At 36.5% G+C, this 25,581-nt stretch overlaps 1 protein-coding gene across 6 annotated transcripts in view; it reads right to left on the reverse strand.

Moving 5' to 3' along the window:
* Positions 1-25,581, reverse strand: part of UBR3 (ubiquitin protein ligase E3 component n-recognin 3) — a 204,872-nt gene that overhangs the window by 165,691 nt on the left and 13,600 nt on the right. For all 6 annotated transcript variants that reach the window (XM_061435648.1, XM_061435616.1, XM_061435633.1 and 3 more), the window contains exon 2: positions 2,514-2,653. In XM_061435648.1, coding sequence (XP_061291632.1) covers positions 2,514-2,653 — 140 coding nt within the window. The remainder of the gene's footprint in view (positions 1-2,513; positions 2,654-25,581) is intronic.

Consider the following 25,581-nt stretch of genomic DNA (forward strand, 5'->3'; position numbering starts at 1 on the left):
AAGAGACTTTCTCACTCACTCACTCACAAAGTATTAATCACTTAATCTGTGTAAAATGCATTCAACTTAGGGTTCTGTACTTAACAGATATATACATGTAATCAAAAGACCATCTCAAAATTAGATGAACAGAGTTCAAGAAAAAGTTAAGATTACTCTCTAAAACAAAACAAGACAGAAATCAAATATATTCAGATAGTATAAGAATATTAGGACAAAAATATGTCAGTTCTAAATTAAAATCTGTGTAGCAAATAACCCATCCTTTATCATATTCCAAAAATACAGACTCATGTTAGCTAAAGGTCAAAGCAACTAATTAGAAAAATATGAATGTTTTTACTAAAACAATTTTAAAATACCAGGCAAGATACGCTGGTAAGAGGGGAAGAGAAGAAATCTAGAAATCTAGCAACTTAAAAAAAATAGTTAAGAGGAAAAGAAAAAAAAGATATCTTAGAAAAACTGAGGTCTAAAAGAAAGACATGAAGAGAGAGATTTAGAGCTTAATCATAACTGGTTAAAAGAAGAATGCATATAAGGGAGCTAACAGGGGGCTTCTGTGCCCAAAAAAGGAGACATCAAGTTCTTTAAACATTTATCGAGTATCTACTTTATGACCAGCACTGAGAAGCAAAACTAAGTAAGACGTAGTTCCTAACCCCAAGGAACCCTCAACCTAGTTAAAAGATAATCTGTGAATAAAATTCCAGATAACTCTGAGTCATGGAATCCAAGCCAAAAACCTTACTTTCTCAGTGGAAAACCATACTGTGTATTATTCTTCTTTCTGTTCTCCCCAATGACTTATTAGTAGAAATTTAATTAACATTTGTTTTTTATTTCCAGGGGCTCTAACACAGGCTCTGACAGAAAGGATGGTAGGGTGAAATGGAAAATAGAACTCCAGGTAACTATCCAACCATGAAATTATCTCAGCTTCCATTATCTCACATTAGATGATTTCAAGTACTCTCTTTTATCTTTTTTTTTTCTCTTTAATTTCAAACAGTGATCTATACACAAATGAATGCAGTAGTTTACTTTTGCACAGACATAAGAAATTAATGCTGAGTACAAGCAGTAATACAGAGAGGAAAACTTCATGAACCTAAGTTCACAAAATTCATCTTAAAACAAAAAAAGTGCTTCCATTCATTCCTTTATGTTTTCGGGTAATGGTAACATAATTATCAAAGCTATGTACCCATGTCATCCACCTCTTGTAACTGCTAAGTGTCACCAAGGAAAATATAAATATAATATACACTCATATTAATTACTCTTTGATTAAACTAATGGTAAGCTTTAAGATTTGCATAATGTGATTTCTACCTATTATTTTTCTAAAATAGGACACTTGCAGCATAAAATGTGAATATCCAAAAAAATCTGTTAACTAACATATGTGAAATAAAATGGAAAGAAATTTCAATAACCCTGCTGGTCTCCAGTTCCTTCATTCCAAAGAGAAAGCGGTTTGGGACTAAATCAAAACAATATTCCTTTCTCTATTTTAATGCATACCAGAAGTATTTGACAAAAGACTGTATATTCTGCTTAAAATGTAGAAGTGAGGAACTATAAGCATTTGCTCACAATGCAAATAACATAATAGTTTTAGAAATGCTGACGATACTATAATTCTTCACACTTCTAGATGCAAGAGAGAAGATAAACATGTGTGCCATAGTTTCAAATTGGATTTAAGATTACTTACAGTATTAAATAATCTAAAAGCTCTAAAAGTAATGCAAATGGAGTCCTTTAAATGATAAAAATGCAAGTATCTCTAGAAAGGCAAAAGACATCATAAAAAGTTAATGTTTGGTTCATACCACTAATTGATACCTGTAATTCACAATGTCAGATTAAGAACTTTAATAAATGATATCTAAATCGAGACATTTAACTAAAGCATATTAATCAAGATTGTGACTACATCTTAAAAAGTAAGAATAATATTGGTAATTTGCATGTTTCTTTTCTCTTTTCAATACAATCAGGATGCTCACAGATATACATTCTACCAACAATATGGGAATAAGCAATTTGTTCCCTAAGTTGTTATATACAGAGGGGAATAAATATATATACCTCTACAAAAAAGGAGGAGGGAAAGAGATTGGTGAAATAGTTTATCTCCTAAAAATCTAAGTTAAAGTCAAACACTTTCAGGACTTCTTAATTCTGCTCTATCACAATATAATCACAAATTAAATCACTTCAATCCCATAAAATAATTATTTCCTCTTCTCCAGAAGGCCAAATAAGTTTGATCAGAGACATTTACAACCGAGCAAAAGAGATTGCCACATTCTGCCTACTACAAGGTATCTATGAAGTCATATAATTGATATTTAGTGTGCTTTTATTTAGTATATCATAGTTATCACATAAAAAACATTAAGCCAAAAAAAAAGGTATCTGAAAAAATTCACCTCATTGTTAGTGCTAAACTTTGTTAATTAAGAACTTAAAAAGAGTACTAACAAAAAGTGGATTAAACATACCTGGTTCATTATAGCCTTCTCTTAAATACTGAATAAGACAAAAAATAAATCTTGGAAGAACAAATTCAGACATCATCAGTAAGTCTTTGGGGACACAAGGAATATTTGAACTTGATTTAATTTGATGCCTTTTGCAAAACCTGTAATAGGAAAAAGAAAAAAAAATTAATGGTGCTGTCAAATCTGCTAAGAATATATTAATTCTATTTACAATATCCATAAAAAGAATGTGGGCCAATATCAAAAGGAACGTATTACTCTTTTTATGATTTTAAGGCACAAAGTTAAAAGAATATAGTTTTAACTGGTCTTTAAATAAAAATTGGCACTGAGGAAGATTTCTTCCTAATAAAACATCATACCAGTTACATTTCAACTAGAATACAAAAAGTAAATCTTGTTACTGACTTGATACATTTTAACTGCAATTTATTAGTTTCAAGGATTAATTTATTACTTTCACTCTTTATAAATCATTAAATACAAATTGATTATTTCCCAAACTTGGGAATTATAAACTTGGAATTATTTTAAAAACTTGCATTTTTCATTCCTTAACTATTTTGAACTTATTGCATTAATGAGTAGATAAGTGATACAAATACTTAAAGTTTATTTGAAAAGTATATACACTTAAGTATGCACATTTCTTCTGATCTTACACTAATTTTAAAGTATGACTGGTACATTTGAGCAAAACTGAAGTAAACTATATTTATAATCTGAGTAGTCATAAATAAGCTATTTTGTGACCAAACACAAAATAAACACACTAAACATAAAACATACCTAGAAAGAAACTTATTACAACAGATGGAGAAACTATTTTAGCTGAAAAACATAAAAAATCTGAATAGAGAAAAACCACATTCCCAAATGGAAAAACCTTAAAAAAAAAAAAAAAAGTCTCTCCCACCAAACGCAATGACATTAGATTTAAATTTCAATGGGACTAATCACAAACTAATTCTAAAGTTCAAATGGAAAATCATATGTGTGAAAGAAAATAAGTAAAACGTCTTACAAAATGATTAATGACAGTGACCTACACTTTAAAACATAGGACAAATCCAATATAATTTAAAATATGTGTAATGTCTCTATATTGACCCATATGAGAAAAGAATCAAAAAGAGTGGATATATGCATATATATATAACTGATTCACTTTGCTGTTAACTATACTCCAATAAAAGAATTTTTTAATAAAAACAAAATAAAATCTGTGATATTATGTTATCAATAAACCACAATGGATTCCAGAAACAGACTATGTAATGCCTAAGTCAATTAATGTGGGGGGGTAGAAGATTTTCAATAAATTGCTAAAGGACTAATTGATTACATGCAGGAAATAAATTTGATCCTTATCTTATACCATATACAAACTATATTCCACATAGATGAAAAATCAAGCAGGAAAAAAATTTACCGGAAAGAAAATAAACTATCACTTATATTATCTCAAAGAACAAAAGTCAAAGTAAGATTTAAAAACAAAAGTCATAGAAGAAAGATAAAAATTGGCTACACAAATTAAAAGTTTCTATGCAGAAAACAATTACAAACTGGAAAAAACATTTATAACATATACAAGATTAATATCTATGATCTTTAAACTCTTGAAAAATGGGTTAAAAAGAAAGTAATTCATAAAAAAATCATCCAAGGTCATGGGCAATTCACAAAAGTGAATGACCAACAAACATATGAAAAGATGTTCAAGTTCTGCAGTAATCAAATGAATTAAGTTTATTAAAACAAAAAATGAGCAATTAGAAAATCTCCATTTTGTGATACCTATAAAATAATTGACCCATGGAATGGAGTCATTAAAGAAAGGCTTAAAGAAAAATTTACCACTTAGAGAACAGACTGTTACATCCATATCAATCTTAGTATCACCACAGGAGAGGAAAAAAAAAATCAGATGCTGTGATGCTTCTGAAGTACACAGTGCCATTTACAAAGAGTTTTTACCAAACAAGTTAAACCTAAATGACACTAGAGCTAAGTAGTGAAGTCTCTAGAGCTAAGAGATAAAGAAATAAGTTAAATGACACCATAAGAAAGCAAATAGAAAAATCATGAAAGTAGAACATTATATAGGACAACTGACTCCACTGCAACTGATCACAGCAACCTGTCAGTGGCTGAGAGGAAAAGGAGGTAGAAGGAGCACCAGTTAAAGAGCGTGAAAGGCCCAGTAGCCAAATGTAACATGTGAACGGATTCTAACCTAAACCAACTTGAAAAAGGCATTTTTTAGAAAACAGAAGTCCAATTAAGAACTGAGTACTAGTTTGTTAAATAATTTTATTAGGTAACATAAATGGCATTGTGGTTATGTAAGTAAATGTTGATGGATATTTAACAGTAATAAGGAATTGACTTTGTTTAGGTATGACAACAGCATTGTGGTTATCACTGAATAGAACAGTCCTATCTTTTACATACCTCTATATAAATGTTTATGAATAAAATGCTACAATGTATGAGATTAGCTTCAAAATAATTTGATTGTGTAAAGGAAAATAAGTAGGAGTATACAAAGCCCAGCTTGAGCTGTTAACTGTAGAAACTGGGAGACTGATAAGGGGTTTTGTTATATTATACTTATTAAGCAGAATGTGGGCCAATGTCAAAGCCAATAAAGTACCACCACTTTCAGATTTTTAAGACATCAAGAAAAAAGAATGTAGTTTTAATTGGTCCTTAACAAAACATCACCAAAGGAGTTTTTTCCTAATAAAATATTGTATCAATTAAGTGACACTCACTGCTTTTAGACCTGTATGAAATTTTCTCCACTAAAAGGCTAAAAAAATTTTTTAAGAAAGAAAATGCATTTTTTAAAAGATGAATACTGAAGCATACTGGGGGGTGATCAAATATGTTTGGGATTTGTTTCAAAACACTTTGGCAAACAGAAAAAAGGCAAAGGAGGCAAACGAGTCAAAAATCTTGATAAACATTGAGTCCAATGATGGGTTGCTGCTGCTGCTGCTGCTGCTGCTAAGTCGCTTCAGTCGTGTCCGACTCTGTGCCACCCCATAGACAGCAGCCCATCAGGCTCCTCCGTCCCTGGGATTCTCCAGGCAAGAACACTGGAGTGGGGTGCCATTGCCTTCTCCAATGATGGGTTATGGAGGTTCAAAGTTCTATCTTTAACTTTGTGTATGGTTGAAATTTTTGATAACATAAAAATGTTTTTTCATCTTGCAGATTAGGGAAAATTCACTTTATTAACTCGTTGGAAAGCATGTTCAGAAATTTGTTATCATACACGTGGAAGGGTAAATAGATCCAGTTTTGGATGACATTTTAACAATAGAAGGCAATGGCATCCCACTCCAGTACTCTTGCCTGGAAAATCCCATGGACAGAAGAGCCTGGAAGGCTGCAGTCCATGGGGTCGTTGAGGGTCAGACACAACTGAGCAACTTCACTTTCACTTTTCACTTTCATGCACTGGAGAAGGAAATGGCAACCCACTCCAGTGTTCTTGCCTGGAGAATCCCAGGGACCGGGGAGCCTGGTGGGCTGCCGTCTATGGGGTCGCACAGAGTCAGACACGACTGAAGTGACTTAGCAATAGCAATAGCAATTAATACTTTAGGCTTCCCTGGTGGCTCAGAAGGTAAAGAATCTGCCTGCAATGCAGGAGACCTGGGTTCAAGCCCTGGGTTGGGATGGTCCCCTGGAGGAGAGCATGTCAACCCACTCCAATAATCTTGCCTGCAGAATCCCATGGACAGAGGAGACTGGCAAACTACATTCTATGGGTGGCAAAGAGACACAAATGAGCAACAAATGAGTAACAAATAAGCACAGCACAGCATTAACACTTTAGGTATTCATAACTTTAGCTGAGCATCTCTCTTTCTTGTAATTAGATAGAAATAATTCTAAATTTGCAAAAATATATCTACAGATATATTCACTGTACCACAGTTTGCAATGCAAAAAAGTTAGGAATTACTCATGTAATAGAATAAAGATTAACCAAAATTTTGTAGATCAATAAAAAACACTGAATTTGTTATAAAGAATGAGGCAGATCAACAAGTACTGAAGTGGAATTATATCTAAAATAAGTGAGAAAAGAATTGCATACCATACATATATATGTACATATATATATAATAACCTCTTTTATAAATAAAATTTTGGAAAAAGAATAGAAAAGAAAATGACATCTGTAGGAAGAAAAATACTTAGAGAAATGTACACCAAACTTGGTAGAAATTAACTGAAAATGGGATACAGCATACTTTTACTGTCTACATTAATTGTACCTACAATGTTTAAATTCTGTAAGATAAATATATGTATAACTGTATAATCAAAAGGAAAAAACCTACCCCCAAAATGAACAATAAGTTATGTCATTCATTTGGCTTTAGTTCCACAATTTGAACATTCATTCTTAACCTTTTTTGGCTAATAGACCCTTTTCAGAATCTAATGAAAGTTATAACTCTTTCTTAAGAAAAAAAATACACAAACATACAAAAATAAAACAAAGTGTTCACATACTACTTAAGTTTATCTACCCTTAAAGCAGAGCTTAAAAACATCAGGCCAACAGATTATAGTGTAGAGACAGGTAGACTACCTCAGTCCTCACACAGATAGGTAGGCAGGGTCTGAACAGCCTCCTCAGCTGCTTTTGTTTCCCATCCAAATATCATTTCCATATTTATCATAGAATGAAAAAAGTTGGGAAAAAAAAATTAAGTTACACCCTAAGGGCTTCCCTGGTAGCACAGCTGGTAAAGAATCCTCCTGCAATATGGGAGACCTGGGTTCAATCCCTGGGTTGGGAAGATCCCTGGAGAAGGGAATGGCTACTTGGTCCAGTACTCTGGCCTGGAGAATTTCATGGACCGGATAGTCCGTAGGGTCGCAGAGTCAGACAGGGCTGAGCAACTTTCACTTTTCACTTTCACTGTTCATTACACCTAAAAGTCTAAATCTTTATTTAAAGGGAAATAGGAACTTAAGACGGGGAAAGCAATGGCACCCCACTCCAGTACTCTTGCCTGGAAAATCCCATGGACGGAGGAGCCTGGTAGGCTGCAGTCCATGGGGTCGCTAAGGGTCAGACACGACTGAGCAACTTCACTTTCACTTTTCACTTTCATCCATTGGAGAAGGAAATGGCAACCCACTCCAGTGTTCTTGCCTGGAGAATCCCAGGGACAGAGCAGCCTGGTGGGCTGCCGTCTATGGGGTCGCACGGAGTCGGACACGACTTAAGTGACTTAGCAGCAGCAGGAACTTAAGAACTTCTTTCAGATGGGGTACACAAAATCTAAGTAAAATCAAAGAAACTTAAAATTCTCCCCTAAACTTAATATAATTTAACTGAAGTGCTTATAAGCATGAATGTATAAACAGAAAGCTTTCTGTTTACAAAAGAAAGTAATTCAAAAGAGCTACTGAACAGACAGTGAAGAACACTTCAGTTCAGTTCAGTCCCTCAGTCGTGTCCGACTCTTTGCGAACCCATGAATCGCAGCACGCCAGGCCTCCCTGTACATCACCAACTCCAAGAGTTCCCCCAAACCCATGTTCATTGAGTCGGTAATGCCAGCCAACCATCTCATCCTCTGTCGGCCCCTTCTCCTCCTGCCCCCAATCCCTCCCAGCATCAGGGTCTTTTCAAATGAGTCAGCTCTTTGCATCTGGTGGCCCAAGAATTGCAGTTTCAGCTTCAACATCAGTCCTTCCAAAGAATACCCAGGACTGATCTCCTTTAGAATGGACTGGTTGGATCTCCTTGCAGTCCAACGGACTCTCAAGAGTCTTCTCCAACACCACAGCTCAAAAGCATCAATTCTTTGGCGCTCAGCTTTCTTCAGTCCAAATCTCACATCCATACATGACCACTGGAAAAACCACAGCCTTGCCTGGATGGACCTTTGTTGGCAAAGTAATGTCTCTGCTTTTTAATATGCTGTCTAGGTTGGTCATAACTTTCCTTCCAAGGAGTAAGCATCTTTTAATTTCATTGCTACAATCACCATCTGCAGTGATTTTGGAGCCCAGGAAAATAAAGTCAGCCACTGTTTCCACTGTTTCCCCATCTATCTGCTATGAAGTTATGGGACCAGATGCCATGATCTTCGTTTTCTGAATGTTGAGCTTTAAGCCAACTTTTTCACTCTCCTCTTTCACTTTCATCAAGAGGCTCTTTAGTTCTTCTTCGCTTTCTGCCATAAGGGTGGTGTCATCTATGTATCTGAGGTTATTGATATTTCTCCCGGCAATCTTGATCCCAGCTTGTGCTTCTTCCAGCCCAGCGTTTCTCATGATGCACTCTGCATAGAAGTTAAATAAGCAAGGTGACAATATACAGCCTTGACGTACTCCTTTTCCTATTTGGAACCAGTCTGTTGTTCCATGTCCAGTTCTAACTGTTGCTTCCTGACCTGCATACAGGTTTCTCAATAGGCAGGTCAGGTCAGTGTCAATTGAGGAATAACATTTCAACCTGGAACAAAGGTGAAGGAACAGCAAGAATGGTCTAAGCAACTTGGAAACTGAGGTTACAAAAATAACTATAAGATACTATGAGTGTGTGCTAAGTCACTTCAGTCGTGTCCGACTTTGCAACCCCATGGACGGTAGCCCACCAGGCTCCTCGGTCCACGGAATTCTCCAGGCAAGAATACTAGAGTGGGTTGCCATTTCCTTCTCCAATAAGACACTATGAGATTGACAAACAAAATTGGTTTTTGCATTTTAGTCTGAGAAATAATATGGGGAACTAAAGCATCTTACATATTACACAGCAAGTGCTCAATAAAGGTTTGGTGAAACAAAGATTTAATCTAATAGTAGAATTCCAAAAATCATTTCAAGGGCATCCAATTAAAGAAAAAACAGAATTCATTTAATAATTCCAGTTTTCAAACATGTTTTTAAGAACCACTATATGCCTGGCACTTACGCCTTAGGAATAGAGGCCTTGCTCTCATGCAGCTAACTTTCTTTCGAGGGGAGAAGCAGGTTGAGGCAGAGGATAGAAAAACAAATTAATATGAAAAATAAGCTCTACAAAATAATACCACAGCCTGATTTATAGAACGGGTCCATTAGGCACCTTTAAATTGGGTTTGTCAGGGAAGGCCTTTCTGAAGACTTGACATCTGGGCTACAGACCAAATGAAATGAAGGAGCTAGGCTAGGCATACAAAGCTCTGTGGGTTGGGCGTATTGTCAAGAGGTATGACAAATGAGACTACATACAATCAGGTTCTAAAGATCTCTCCCCAGGTGAATAGAGAGAGGGCTTTTAGACAATCGGTATGGCTCCAAAGGAAAAATGGCAGGAAGTAATGTGTTTGCATTTGCAATTCACAGGTCACAGATTTTTTTCTTCAAGGAACCCAACAGTTCTGAATGAGTAAAAAGGTTAAATATTTCTTAGTGAAGCAGGATGTTATGGCAATAAATAGGATAGTCAAATAGAACTGTGGAAACAGTTGATAAAATAGCATCTCCAAATTTTATTTTACCTCAACTTTTTAAAAAATCTTCATTGAACTGACAGAAAATTGCCCAAAAGCAAAGTGTTCAGCTCAATGAAGTATCACTAACTGAACACATTCATGCTAGCAGCAATCAGATCAAGCAACAAAATATTATCAGCATCCCAGAAACCCTCCGTCTGATTCCCCTAATACCAAATTTAAATGACTGAAAACAGAGTTCCTATATGCTGAAAAAAAGAGAGGGGGCAGAACAGGACAAGAGGGAAAGGGATAGGATGGCAAGAAAGGAAAAGGACCAGAGGATTTTGGTCATCCATTTGCAAATTACTAAGATTTGGCTGGGGGGAAGAAGGCCAAAGAGAAGCCAGCTCAAATAACTCAACCACATATTTCAAAAATTAGAAAAGCATCTGAGATAAGCTCCCTAAAAATTAGACTGTGGCATGTACATTACATTCCTAACTCAGCACAAATCACATACAAAGAATAATTTCACATATAATCTAAGGTAATTCATAGAGAGGGCTTTCTTGGTAGCTCAGTGGTAAAGAATCCGCCTGACAATGCAGGAGATGCCAGACTGAATTCCTGGACCGGGACTATCTCCTAGAGAAGGAGGGAATATCTCCTAGAGAAGGAAACAGCAACCCACTCCAGTATTCTTGCCTGGAAAATCACATAGACAGAGTAGCCTGGCAGGCTACAATAAATGGGGTCACAAAATAGAGACACAACTTAGCAACTAAACTTAGCAACTAAACAATGACAATTTATAGAGATCCCTAGAAAGACATGCATCCCAAATTAAAAGCCCCTGAAATAATTTCATTTTACAGATCGCGAAATAACAGAAACACTAAATGACCTATCTAATAAAACTGCTAAAAGATTCCTGAAGATCACAAAAGTCATATCATAAAGATATATATGGTATGCAACAAATCTACATACATAATATGACCTCAGTAAAAATATCAATAAAGAATAAACAAGGTGATTCTAAAGTTCCAATGGAAAATTAAAAGCTAAGAATCTTCTGTAAAACAAATGTAATGAGAGTAGAGTAGTTTTATCAGGTACTAATTTATTTTAAGGTTAGAATAATCCAAACAGTGTTGCTGTCCAGCCTTTAGGCAGTTTACATTCTAGAGAGTAGACATTAATGATAAATGCAATTAAGTAAACTATAAAATAAACAAAGAGAGAGTTGGGACAGAAATTCACCTATATGCGTTCGTATCTTGTATCTCTATATTTCTACATCTTTCACAGGCGTGGCTTCAGTAAAGAACAGATTAACCTCATGTCTAAAACTGTTACATTACATGAATAGTTAAGAAATAAAAGGAAACATTTTAAATTCCATCTAGATAGGTTTAATATTATTTACTGGGGCCTAAAGTACTAAAAAAGCAAAAGATTAATGAAAATTATAAGTTCTAATTGGGAAAGAAATACATCAAGGTTGTATATTGTCACCCTGCTTATTTAATTTATAAATAAGCAGAGTACATCATATGAAATGCTTGGCTGGATGAAGCATAAGCCAGAATCAAGATTACTGGTATCAGTAAAGCAATTATCCTTCAATAAAAAATAAACTTTAAAAAATTAAAAATTAAATTAAAAAAAAAATTATCGGGAAAAATATCAATAACCTCAGATATGCAGATGACACCACCCTTATGGCAGAAAGCAAAGAAGAACTAAAGAGCCTCTTGATGAAAGTGAAAGAGGAGAGTGAAAAAGTTGACTTAAAGCTCAACATTCAGAAAACTAAGATCATGGCATCCAGTCCCATAACTTCACGGCAAATAGATGGGGAAACAATGGAAAACAGTGAGAGACTTTATTTTGTTGGACTCCACTGTGGACAGTGACTGAAGGCATGCAACTAAAAGACGCTCCTTTAAAGAAAAGTTATGACCAACCTAGACAGCTATTAAAAAGCAGAGACATTACTTTGCCAACAAAGGTCCATCTAGTCAAGGCTATGGTTTTTCTGGGAGTCATGTACAGATGTGAGAGCTGGACAATAAAAAACGCTGAGCACCAAAGAACTGATGCTAGAGAAGACTCTTGACAGCCCCTTGTACTGAAAGGAGATCAAATCAGTCAATCCTAAACGAAATCAACCCTAAATATTCATTGGAAGGACTGATGCAAGCTGAAGCTCCAATACTCTGGCCACCTGATGTGAAGAGCTGACTCAGTGGAAAAGACCCTGAGACTGGGAAAGACTGAAGGCAGGAGGAGAAGGGGACGACAGAGGATGAGATGGTTGGATGACATCACTGACTCAATGGACATGAGTTTGAACAAGCTCCAGGAGATAGTGAAGGACAGGGAAGCCTGGCATGCTGCATTCCATGGGGTCACAGAATCGGACAGGACTGAGTGCCTGAGCAACAAAAAAGTTCTAATTTACTTAAAGAAGGCATATAAGATTAGAAGATTTGAAGGTAAAATTAAAGATGTACACATATTTAACTTTTAAGATAGCAAATAAATTATAAATTGAATGCCTGAAGGCAGAAAGAAAACAATGCAGCACTGGCACATGAAAAGATATTATCAATGGGCATATTAATTACTGTGACTCCCAAAATGGATCAAATATGCTGCTGCTGCTAAGTTGCTTCAATCGTGTCCAACTCTGTGCGACCCCATAGACAGCAGCCCACCAGGCTCCCCTGTCCCTGGGATTCTCCAGGCAAGAACACTGGAGTGGGTTGCCATTTCCTTCTCCAATGCATGAAAGTGAAAAGTGAAAGTGAAGTCGCTCAGTCGTGTCCGACCCTCAGCAACCCCATGTACTGCAGCCTACCAGGCTCCTCCGTCCATGGGATTTTCCAGGCAAGAGTACTGGAGTGGGTTGCCACTGCCTTCTCCGGAATCAAATATATGTGGAATTTAATTCATGACATAGGTAGATTTCAAATCTATGAGAAAAACTTGGCTCACTCAGAGAAATGGTATTGAGATAATTGAATAACCAGACAGTTTAGGGGCAGGAAACAGCATCTCCTAAAATCTTACACCATGATAATAAATAAGACCCATATCAAACTTCTACAGATGAAAAATAACGTTAGTAGCAAAGAAATACACCTGATGGGATAATAGTATATTAGACACTAGAAAGAGAAGATTAATAATTTACTGGCAAAGCAATAAGAAATTATGCAAAATAATTCATGAAGACTGAGAAAAAAGAGCATCTCAGTGAGGAGTGGGATTAAAAACAAGCAATATTGCCTTACACTGGAATCCCAAAAAGAGAAGAAAGAGAAACAGAACAAATATGTGAAGAATGGTCAAATTTTTTCCAAATGTATTGAAAATCATAATATTACAGATCTAAGAACTCACAAAGCAACCAGTATATAAAAGCAGACTTTTCATCAGAAATCACAGAATCTAGAACACAATGGACAGACACATTTAAAGTGCTAAAACAAAATAGCCCTGCAAATCCAGAATTCTTAACATAAAATAACTTTCAAAACTGAGAAATAAAAACTTTTCAGACAAAGTCTAGGAGAATTCATTGTCATTATAAAATTAATTAAATTTTACAAGCAGTCCTATGATAAGCCCATATTTTGAAAAACCTACCCTCCCATCAACAGGCATGTGAGTGACTCATCTTGGAAGTAGACCCTTCAGTCCCAAGAAGCCTTCAGAAGACTATAACCCTAGTCACAATCTTAACTACAACCTCTTGAGAGATACTATACATACAATGCCATAACCACACACCTAGGCCACTTCAGAATCCTCAGTACACAAAAAGTATAAGATAATAAATGTTTGTCATTTTAAACTGCTCAGTTTATAAGTGATTTCTTACAGAGCAGTAGATAACTATTAAAATACTATCAATCAATTACACCTAACAGAACACTACACCCTACAGCAGCTGGACATTCATCTCACCGCTCATAAAATGTGTCTCAAAAATTTCTTTTTAGATTTTTAAGAAGCAAATGGATATTATTAACTCACAGAATTATATAACCAACTTCAGTTCAGTTCAGGCACTCAGTCGTGTCCGACTCTTTGCGACCCCATAGACTGCAGCACACCAGGCTTCCCTGTCCTTCACCAACTCCCAGAACTTGCTCAACTCATGTCCATTGAGTCGGTGATACCATCCAACCATTTCATCCTCTGTTGTCCCCTTTTCCTCCTGCCTTCAATCTTTCCCAGCATCAGAGTCTTTTCCAATGAGTCGGCTGCTTGCAACAGGTGGCCCAAGTACTGGAGTTTCAGCTTCAACACCAGTCCTTTCAATGAATATTCAGGACTGATTTCCTTTAGGATTGTCTGACTTAATCTCCTTGCAGTCCAAGGGACTCTCAAGAGTCTTCTCCAATACCACAGTTCAAAAGCATCAATTCTTCAGCGCTCAGCGTTCTTTGAGGTTCAACTCTCATATTTATATATGAATGACTACTGGAAAAACCATAGCTTTGACTAAACGGACCTTTCTCGGCAAAGTAATGTCTCTGCTTTTTAATATGCTGTCTAAGTTGGTCATAACTTTTCTTCCAAGGAGCAAGTGTCTTTTAATTTCATGCCTTCAGTCACTGTCCACAGTGATTTTGGAGCCCAAGGACATCAAGTCTCCCATTGTTTCCACTGCTTCCCCATCTATTTGCCAAGAAGTAATGGGACTGGATGCCATGATCTTACTTTTTTGAATGTTGAGTTTTAAGCCAGTCTTTTCACTCTCCTCTTTCACTTTCATCAAGACACTTTTTAGTTCTTCTTTGCTTTCTGCCATAAGGGTGGTTTCATCTGCATATCTGTGGTTATTGATATTTCTCCCGGCAGTCTTGATTCCAGCTTATGCTTCATCCAGCCCAGCATTTCTCACAATGTACTCTGCATAGAAGTTAAATAAACAGGGTGACAATAGACAGCCCTGACGTACTCCTTTCCCAATTTGGAACCAGTCCATTGTTCCATGTCCGGTTCTAACTGTTGTTTCTTGACTTATATACAGATTTTTCAGGAGGCAGGTAAGGTGGTCTGGTATTCCCATCTCTTTCAGAATTTTCCAGTTTGTTGTGATCCACACAGTCAAAGGCTTTGGCATAGTCAATAAAGCAGAAATAGATGTTTTTCTGGAACTCTCTTGCTTTTCCTATGATCCAACAGATCACAGAAACCAACTTAAACATCAGATAGTATTTTTAAATAATCATGTATATTTATCAACATATACATTGACTACATTGCACAGAATTAGCACAAGACATATATTTCTAATGCATATACCCACTCTCCATGCCCCTTCTGTTATGAACTGAAATGAGGTCACCTAACATTCATACATTGAAGGCTTAATTTCCAGTGTGACTGTATTTGGAAATAGGACCTTTGGCTAGGTAATTAAAGTTAAATGAAGTCATAGGGTGGGGCCCTAGTCCAATAAGACTGGTGTCCTTATAAGAAGAAAAAGAGACACCAGTAATACAGGTACACAGAAGAAAAACCATATGAAGACACAGAGAGAAAGCGGGCATCTGCAAGCCAAAGAGAGAGGCTTCAGGTGAAATCAAACCCAAACCTGCCAGCATCTTGATCCAGCCTCAAGAAATAAATTTCTGTTATCTAAGCCCCCTAGTCTGTGGTAACATGTTACAGCAGTGAGACTACTACACACCCTCATTAAGACATGATTCCCTGAACACACAATGGAGCCAGGCTTACTGCCAGCACTGAAATTAGTCCAGACCAAAGACTCATGGCAATACTGACAAGCAGAAAATATCAAAAAAGAATATATGGGTCCTACCAACTATGTGGAATTGAAGCATTTTAAACTTATACCATGTAAAGTATGCTCTCGGGCCACACATTAAACTAGAAATCAGTAACAGACATATCTAAAAAAGTCCCCCAAATCTGGAAATTAAATAACACACCTGTAAATAACACATGGACCAAAAAAGAAATAAAACTACACTGGGACAATTTTTTCAAACTTATAGTATTTGCAAAGACCAAATATTTGATAATATACTGCCCTGGTCAGGTGGTAAAGCGACAGACATCCTCACTGTACTGTTGGGAAAGGTGTGAAGTAACACACCATATATGAGGACTATTAAAGGTATAAACACACAACCATTTGACCCAGTAATCCACAGGTTAGAATCAGGACAGTCTAATTTCTAATCTGGAGCTCTTATCCACCATACCTGTGAAGACATTTTCTCAAACCACAGTTAAAAGAATTCTCGTATGCTGTCCAAGTAAAAGAGATAAACTGGAAGATGTAAGCCAGCCAAAATAATAAAATACTGTAATTCCCTTAGCTTTCAATGGTTTTAAGAAACAAAGAGAATATCAAAAGCAGGGCTAATTCAAAAAGTCTGATCCAACAGGAAGTCTAGACTGGCAACTGGCCAGGGAGCACAGCCTTGGGACCCACTTAATCAGGGGTGATTAACAATCCAGCCTGTGACCCTACCTAATCAGTGACCAAACAGTTGCACCTTCCAGCCAGGGAACAGTCTGTGACCCTGCCCAACTAGAAGCAATTATGGAGCCCAGACAGTGATCCTGGCTAGACCGTGAATCCCAGCCAGCAGCCCCACCCACCCAGGGAGCCTAGCTAGTAAATTCATCCAACCACAGGACCGAACCAGCAGGCCCCTCCCAACCTCAAAGTAAGGACTGCGGTCCTACCTCACTAGACATGCTGAAAGCAAATGCTGCCTGCTAGTATACACTACCAATCGGCCCATCCAGAATCCCAAACTGGGTTGACTAGAGGCGGAGACCACGTCCTCAAATGCACAGATGCCAACACAAGGACAGAAGGATCACAAAGAAATCAAATAAATCTGATGCCACTGAAGGAAATTAATAAAGCTCCAATAATGGACCCTGAAGAAACGGAGATCTATGAACTGAATGATAAGAAATTCAAAATAATACTCTTAAAGAAGTTTTGTGAACTATAGAAAATACAAATAAACAATTACGTGAAAACAGAGGAGAAATACATGAATAAAATGAGTTCAAAAAGATACGGAAGGCATCCCTGTGGACCAAACGTAAAGAATCTACCTGCAGGGGTCATGGGTTCAATCCCTGGTCCAGGAAGATCCCACATGCCACAGGACAACTAAGCCTGTGCACCACAACTACTGAGCCAGCATGCAGGAGCCCATGAGCCACAACTACTGAAGCCCACATGCCCAGAGCCCACGTTCCGCCACAAGAGAAGCCATGGCAATGAGGAGCCAGTGCACCCCAAGAAAGAGTAGCCCCTACTCACTACAACTAGAGAAAGTCTGTGCACAACAAACTCAGGGCAACCAAAAATAAAAAGAAAGAAAGAAAGAAGTCTTAAAAAAAAAAAGATATGGAAACCATAACTGATGGTCCAATGGTGAAGAATCTTCTTTGCAATGCAGATAACATAAGTTTGATCCCTGGTCCAGAAACCAAGATCCCACATGCCACAGAGCAACTAAGCCTGTGTGCTATAACTACTAAACCCACATTCTCCACTGCCCATGCCCCACAGACAGAGAGCCCACACATGTGACACCTACTGAGCCCACGTGCCACAACTAGAGAGTCTGTGTGCTGCAATGAAAGATCCTGCATGACGCAACGAAGATCCCACGTGCTGCAACTAACACCTGACACAACCAAATAAACACGTGGAAACCACTTTTTAAAATAAACAGAAATCCTAGAGCTGAACAATATGACTGAACTAAAAAAAATTAAGACAAAACTTCAACAGAAGACTTCAATGAAGCAAAAGAAATCAGTGAAGTTGAAGAAAAGTCACCTGAAATTACCCAGTCAGAAGTGCAAAAAGAAATGAGAACTAATGAAGAAAGTCAAAAGGAGGAATGGGACAACATTCAAAGAACAAATATATGGATTATGGGAATCACAAAAAGAGGAGAGAGAGAAGGGGATCAAAAGTTTAAAGATACAATGGCTGAAAACTTTCCAAGCTGGGGAAATAGATGGACATTCAGATTCATGAGAACCTAAAGCTCCTAAATAGGTTAAGCCCAAAAAGGGCTACATCGAGACACATTATAATTAAGTTACCCAAAGACAAAGAGAGAAATCTGAAAGCTGCAACAGAAAAGTGAATCATCACATAAAGGAGTTCCCATTTCTGCAAGGGGATTTCTCAACAGAAATCTCACAAGCCAGGAAAAAGTAGAGTGAGATATTCAAAATACTGAGAGAAAAAACTGCCAACCAAGAAACTATGCCCAGCAAAACTGCCTTCAGAATTTAAAGAGAGATAAAGATATTCCCAAACACACAGACAAAACCTGAAGGAGATCATCAGTAGATGTAACTTACAAAAAAAATGCTAAAAGGAATTCTTAAACTGGAATGAAAAGATGCTAATAACCTAAAAAACCTATAAATGTGTAAAATTCACCAGTTAAGGTAAATATATAGTCAAAGTCATATTCTCTAATATTGCAAAAGTGGTGTGTAAATCACTTTCAACTCATATGAAAGTTCAAAAAATGAGTGTATTAAAAATAACCATAATTTTAGTAACTATTAACCAGATGGAAAATATCAAAATCAGATTGATTATATTCTTTGCAGGGAAGATCTATATAGTCAGCAAAAACAAGACCTGGAGCTGACTGTGGCTCAGATCATAAGCTCCTTATTGCAAACTTCAGGCTTAAATTGAAGAAAGTAGAGAAAACCACTAGATCATTTGGGTATGATCTAAATTGAATCCCTTATGATTATACAGAGGAGGTTATGAATAGATTCAAGGGATTAGATCTGGTAAACAGAGTGCCTGAGTAACTATGGATGCAGGTTTGTAACACTGTACAGAAGGCAGTGACCAAAACTATCCCAAAGAAAAAGACATGCAAGAAGGCAAAACGGTTGTCTGAGGAGGCTTTACACATAGCTGAGAATAGAAGAGAAGAAAAAGGCAAGGGAAAAAGAGAAAGATATGCCCAACTGAATGCAGAGTTCCAGAGAATAGAAAGGAGAGATAAGAAAGCATTAAGTGAACAAGACAAAGAAATAGAGGAAAACAATAAAATGAGAAAGACAAGACCTCTTCAAGTAAACTGGAGATACCAAGGAACATTTCAAGCAAAGACGAGCACAACGAAGGACAGAAATGGTAAGGACCTAACAAAAGCAGAAGAGATTAAGATTCTCTTACCAAATTCTACCAACCAGTTAAAGAAGAATTAATATCAATCCTTCTCAAATTCTTACAAGTATTTAAGGAAAGAATGCTTCCAAATTCATTTTATGAGGCATTACCCTAATAGCAATGCAAAAATTCTCAAAAAAATGCTAGCAAACCAAGTTCAACAGTACACCACAAGATTAGACACCAGAATCAAGTGAGATTTATCCTTGGGATGTACGGATGATTCAATATACACAAAACAGTCAATGTGATATACCACATTAACAAATGAAGGATTAAATTCATGATAATCTCAACAGATGCAAAAACAGCATCTGACGAAATTCAGTAAACATTGATAAAAATTCTCAACAAACTGGGTACAGTTGGAATGCACCTCAACATAAATAAGGCCATAAATGACAAGTCCAGAAACATAATACTGAATAGTGAAAAGCTGAAAGTTCCTCCTCTGAGACCAAGAACAAGAATACTCAGTCTCATTACTTCTATTCAACATAGCACTGGAAGTCTTAACGAGAGCAACTGCACAACAGGAAGAAATGAAAGGTGTCCAAATCAGAAAGATATAAAACAAACTCTGTACACAGATGACATGCCATTATATTTAGAAAACTCTAAAGACTACACCAAAATAAAACTGTTAAAACTACTACTACTAGTTACTGGATACAAATCGACATACAAAAATCAACTGCATTTTTATCCACTAACAGTAAACTACCTGAAAGAGAAATGAAGAAAGAAATCTCATTTACAATAGCATCAAAAACAATAAAAAAATAGACAGGAATAAATTTAACAAAGGACATGAAAGAGTTGTGTGCTAAAAGCTACAAAATACTAATGAAAGAAACTGAAGAAAATTCAAATAAATACATATTCCAAGTTCATGGATGAAAATTAATAGTAAAACATCCATACTACCCAAAGCAATCTACAGATTCAATGCAATCCTCATCAAAATTCCAAAGGCATTTTTCACAGAAATACAATCCTAAAATTCATTCAGAACAACAAAAGATTCCAAATAGCCAAAGTAATCTTGAGAAAAAAAGGCAGGTGGAGGCATCTCACTTCCTGATTTCAAACTGTGCTATACAGTTATAGTAATCAAAACAGAATGATACTGACATAGAAACAGACACATGGATCAATAAAACAGAACAGAAACTCCAGAAACAAACTCACGCATATTGGTCAACTAAAATCTGACACAGGAGCCAAGAACACAAAGGGGTAAAGGATAATTTCTTCAATAAATGGTGCTGGGAAAACTGGATATTCACATGCAAAGGAATAAAACTGGATGCCTAACGCAGACACTCACAAAAATTAACTCAAAATAAATTATATACCCTTAAATGTAGGCCATCATAAACTTTGAGGGGGGGGACTTCTTGACATTGGCTTTGGAAATGATTTTTTTTTATATGAAACCAAAAATATAGCAACAAAAACAAACAAGTGGAACTATCTCAAAGTAAAAAGTTTCTTCTGCACAGCAAAGAAAGTAATCAACAAAACAAAAAGGCAACATAAGGAATGGAAGAAAATACTTGCAAACCAAATTAAAGGTTAATATTCAAAATATATAAAGAACTCATACAATTAAATAGCAAAAAAACAGATAATAATTCTGACTTTAAAATGAGCAGAGGACTTGAATACATGTTTTTCCAAAGATGGCATACAAACAGGTACATTAAAAGGTGCTAAACATCATTAATTACTCAGTTCCGTCGCTCAGTCGTGTCCAACTCTTTGCAACCCCATGGACTGCAGCACACCAGGCTTCCCTGTCCATCACCAATGCCCAAAACTTGTTCAAACTCATGTCCATCGAGTCAGTGATGCCATCCAACAATCTCATCCTCTGTCATCCCTTTCTCCTCCTGCCTTCAATCTTTCCCAGCATCAAGGTCTTTTCCAGTGAGTCAGTTCTTCGCATCAGGTGGCCAAAGGATTGGAGTTTCAGCATCAGTCCTTCCAATGTGAATATTCAGGACTGATTTCCCTTAGGACTAACTGGTTTGACACTAATCATGAGGGAACTGTAAATCAAAACCAGAATGAGATTATCACCTCACATCTGTTAGGATGACTTTTATCAAAAAGACAAGAGAGAAGTAGCGTTAAAACAGATGTGAAGAAAAGAGGACTCATTCACTGGCAGAAATGTAAACTGTTACAGCATTATGGAAAACAGTATGAGGTTTCTCAAAAATTAAAAACAGAACTAGCATATGATCGGAGAAGGCAATGGCACCCCACTCCAGTACTCTTGCCTGGAAAATCCCATGGACAGAGGAGCCTGGTAGGCTGCAGTCCATGGGGTCGCTAAGAGTCGGACACGACTGAGCAACTTCGCTTTCACTTTTCACTTTCATGCACTGGAGAAGGAAATGGCAACCCACTCCAGTGTTCTTGCCTGGAGAATCCCAGGGACGGGGAAGCCTGATGGGTTACCGTCTATGGGGTCGCACAGAGTCAGACACGACTGAAGCAACTTAGCAGCAGCAGCATATGATCCAGCAATCCTCACTTCTGGATATATCTGAAGGAAATTAAGTCACTATCTCAGAGAGATATCTGCACCCCATGTTTACCGTACCATTATCACAACAGCAAAGACATGGAAACAAGTGTCAGCCAACAGATGACAGACAAAAACAATGTGAGACAGATACATATACACACATACATATACATATACATTTATATATAATGGGAAAAGTTATTCTGCCATAAAAAGAGGGAAGTCCTGCCATTTGTGAAAATATGGATGAACTTAGAGGGCTTTATGCTAAGGAAGATAAGTCAGAGAAAGATAAATACTGTGTGATCTCACTTGTAAGTGGAATCTAAAAAAGCTGAACTCAGAAACAGAGAGTAGAACGGTAGTTGTCAGGGGTTTGGTATGGGGGAAACGGATTGTTGGTCACGGGGTACAAACTTCCACTTATAAGATAAATAAGTTCTGGGGATCTAATGCATAGCATGGTGACTACAGTTAACATTACTGTATTATATACTTGAAATGTTCTAAGAAAGTAGTTCTTAAAAGTTCTTAACACACGAAAAAAGGTTATGAGGTGATGAATGTGTTAACTAACCTTATTGTGATAATCATTTTGTAATATATACATGTATCAAATTGTCATGTTATATACTTTAAATTTATATAATTTTATTTGTCAATTATACCTCAATAAAGCTAGAGAGGAAAAACCAGGCTTCATGGTCCTTCTAATCAAATGACAATAAGAAATTATATTGGTTTAAGAATCTATTATATATAGTATTTTAATATCAGGATTAAGGCTAATCCTCTCTAACCTGTTCCTAATCTCAATGCCTAATATCCTAATAACTCTCTATAGCCTTTTTTAGTCTTAAAAAAAAAAAAATTCATCACCTTAATTTCATACTAACTTGAATTCATTTTCTATTAAAATTACAGTAATATAAAATATTTATCAATACTTAAAGATCTATATCTTAATGAAGATAGTGCCACATGAATGTTCCCATTAAAATTATTTATATTATATATATACACTTTACATATAAGTTCCTGTGTATGCAAATTTGATAACATAAAAAAATCTAAGACTTACTGATACAGATACTCATAATACTGAGTAATACTCAGTATTACTTCAAATAAATCTAAGCCATGGCATCACTTCCTTCTTTTTAACCTTAACTGTCAGTGTTAAATTTCAGTTTTATACAAACCAAAATAAACTTTTCTCTCAGAGTACCAAATTGCAAGATGGATAATTGAATACCTGATGAGAAATATAATTAACAAAACTATAACACATTAAGTTAATAATTTCAGAGATAAAGAACACCTATCTTATAGGTTTTCTATTATTGTTTAAAAAATAAACTATATCTCAGGGGATCTTCTGACCACATTTAATAGATTTCTCTTTTTCTTTCTTCCTTACTCTCTCCTCCACAAACACACACACACACACACACATATATATGTGTGCATATATATATACACAAATAACACACACAAATTCATGCAGATTTCAAAGAAACTAAGTCCCTTTATAAAGGGGGAAAAGTCCACTTAGGAGACTCATAAATATAGATATGAGAGTCAGACATGACTTAGTGACTAAACAACAAAGCCACAAACCAGGAAAAAATATTTTTAAATCATGTATCTGATAAAGGGTTTATATCCACAATAGATAAGGAACTACCAGAACTTAGTTCAGTCGCTCAGTCGTGTCCAACTCTTCGCGACACCATGAATCGCAGCACGCCAGGCTTCTCTGTCCATCACCAACTCCTGGAGTTCACTCAAATTCACGCCCATCAAGTCGGTGATGCCACTCAGCCATCTCATCCTTTGTCGTCCCCTTCTCCTCCTGCCCCCAATCCCTTCCAGCATCAGAGTCTTTTCCAATGAGTCAACTCTTCACATGAGGTGGCCCAAGTATTAGAGTTTCAGCTTTAGCATCATTCCTTCCAAAGAAATCCCAGGGCTGATCTCCTTCAGAATAGACTGGTTGGATCTCCTTGCAGTCCAAGGGACTCTCAAGAGTCTTCTCCAACACCACACTTCAAAAGCATCAATTCTTCGGCGCTCAGCTTTCTTCACAGTCCAACTCTCACATCCATACATGACCACTGGAAAAACCATAGCCTTGACTAGACGGACCTTTCTTGGCAAACTAATGTCTCTGCTTTTGAATATGCTATCTAGGTTGGTCATAACTTTCCTTCCAAAGAGTAAGTGTCTTTTAATTTCATGGCAGCAATCACCATCTGCAGTGATTTTGGAGCCCAAAAAAATAAAGTCTGACACTGTTTCCACTGTTTCCCCATCTATTTGCCATGAAGTGATGGGACCAGATGCCATGATCTTAGTTTTCTGAATGTCGAGCTTTAGGCCAACTTTTTCACTCTCCTCTTTCACTTTCATCAAGAGGCTTTTTAGTTCCTCTTCACTTTCTGCCATAAGGGTGGTGTCATCTGCATATCTGAGGTTACTGATATTTCTCCCAGCAATCTTGATTCCAGCTTGTGTTTCTTCCAGCCCAGCGTTTCTCATGATGTACTCTGCATATAAGTTAAATAAGCAGGGTGACAATATACAGCCTTGACATACTCCTTTCCATATTTGGAACCAGTCTGTTGTTCCATGTCCAGTTCTAACTGTTGCTTCCTGATCTGCATATAAGTTTCTCAAGAGGCAGGTCAGGTAGTCTGGTATTCCCATCTCTTTCAGAATTTTCCACAGTTTATTGTGATCCACACAGTCAAAGGCTTTGGCATAGTCAATAAAGCAGAAATAGATGTTTTTCTGGAACTCTCTTGCTTTTTTGATGATCCAGCCGATGTTGGCAATTTGATCTCTGGTTCCTCTGCCTTTTCTAAAACCAGCTTGAACATCTGGAAGTTCATGGTTCACGTAGTGCTGTAGCCTGGCTTGAAGAAGAGCATTACTTTACTAGCATGTGAGATGAGTGCAATTGTGCAGTAGTCTGAGCATTCTTTGGCATTGCCTTTCTTTGGGACTGGAATGAAAACTGACCTTTTCCAGTCCTGTGGCCACTGCTGAGTTTTGCAAATTTGCTGACATATTGACTACAGCACTTTCACAGCATCATCTTTTAGGATGTGAAATAACTCAACTGGAATTCCATCACCTCCACTAGCTTTGTTCATAGTGATGCACAACTATTAGAACAGCTAAAATTAAAAAGACTAACCACAGCAATCATTTGCAAGGATGCAGAAGAATTGGAACTCACATACTGCTGGTAGGAATGCAGAATGGAATACCCACATAGGAAAACATTTTGAAAGTTTCTTTAAAAGCTACACATCATGTAATTAATGCCACTGAATTATACACTTTAAATAATTGAAATGTCAAAGTTTATTTTATATATATACATAAAAAACCACAATAAAAATGTTAAAAAAATTTTTTAAGTTAAACACACATCTATCATATGATTCACTCATAACACACCTAGGTATTTACCAAAGGGAAGTATCCATATAAAAACTGGTTAATATTCACACAAAGACTTGAATATGAATATTTCATAACAGCTATATTTGTAATAGTCAAAAACTGGAAACTACTCAAATGTTCATTGACAGATTAACAGATAGACAAATTGTGTCATACCCTGATGGTCAAATACTACTGAGCAATAAAAGAATGAACTAGTGACATACAACAAGATGAATGAACCTAAAATGGTTATGCTGAGTGTAGAACACCAGATCAAATATATGTATATACATATTTCCATGCCAGGATGACTTAATCTACCCTGTCTTTGAGGATGCCTTATAAGCTGAATTAACAATAGAGAGAATGAGTGTT

The sequence above is a fragment of the Bos javanicus genome, chromosome 2 (assembly GCF_032452875.1).
Source record: "Bos javanicus breed banteng chromosome 2, ARS-OSU_banteng_1.0, whole genome shotgun sequence".
In the NCBI taxonomy this organism is placed as follows: Eukaryota; Metazoa; Chordata; class Mammalia; order Artiodactyla; family Bovidae; genus Bos; species Bos javanicus.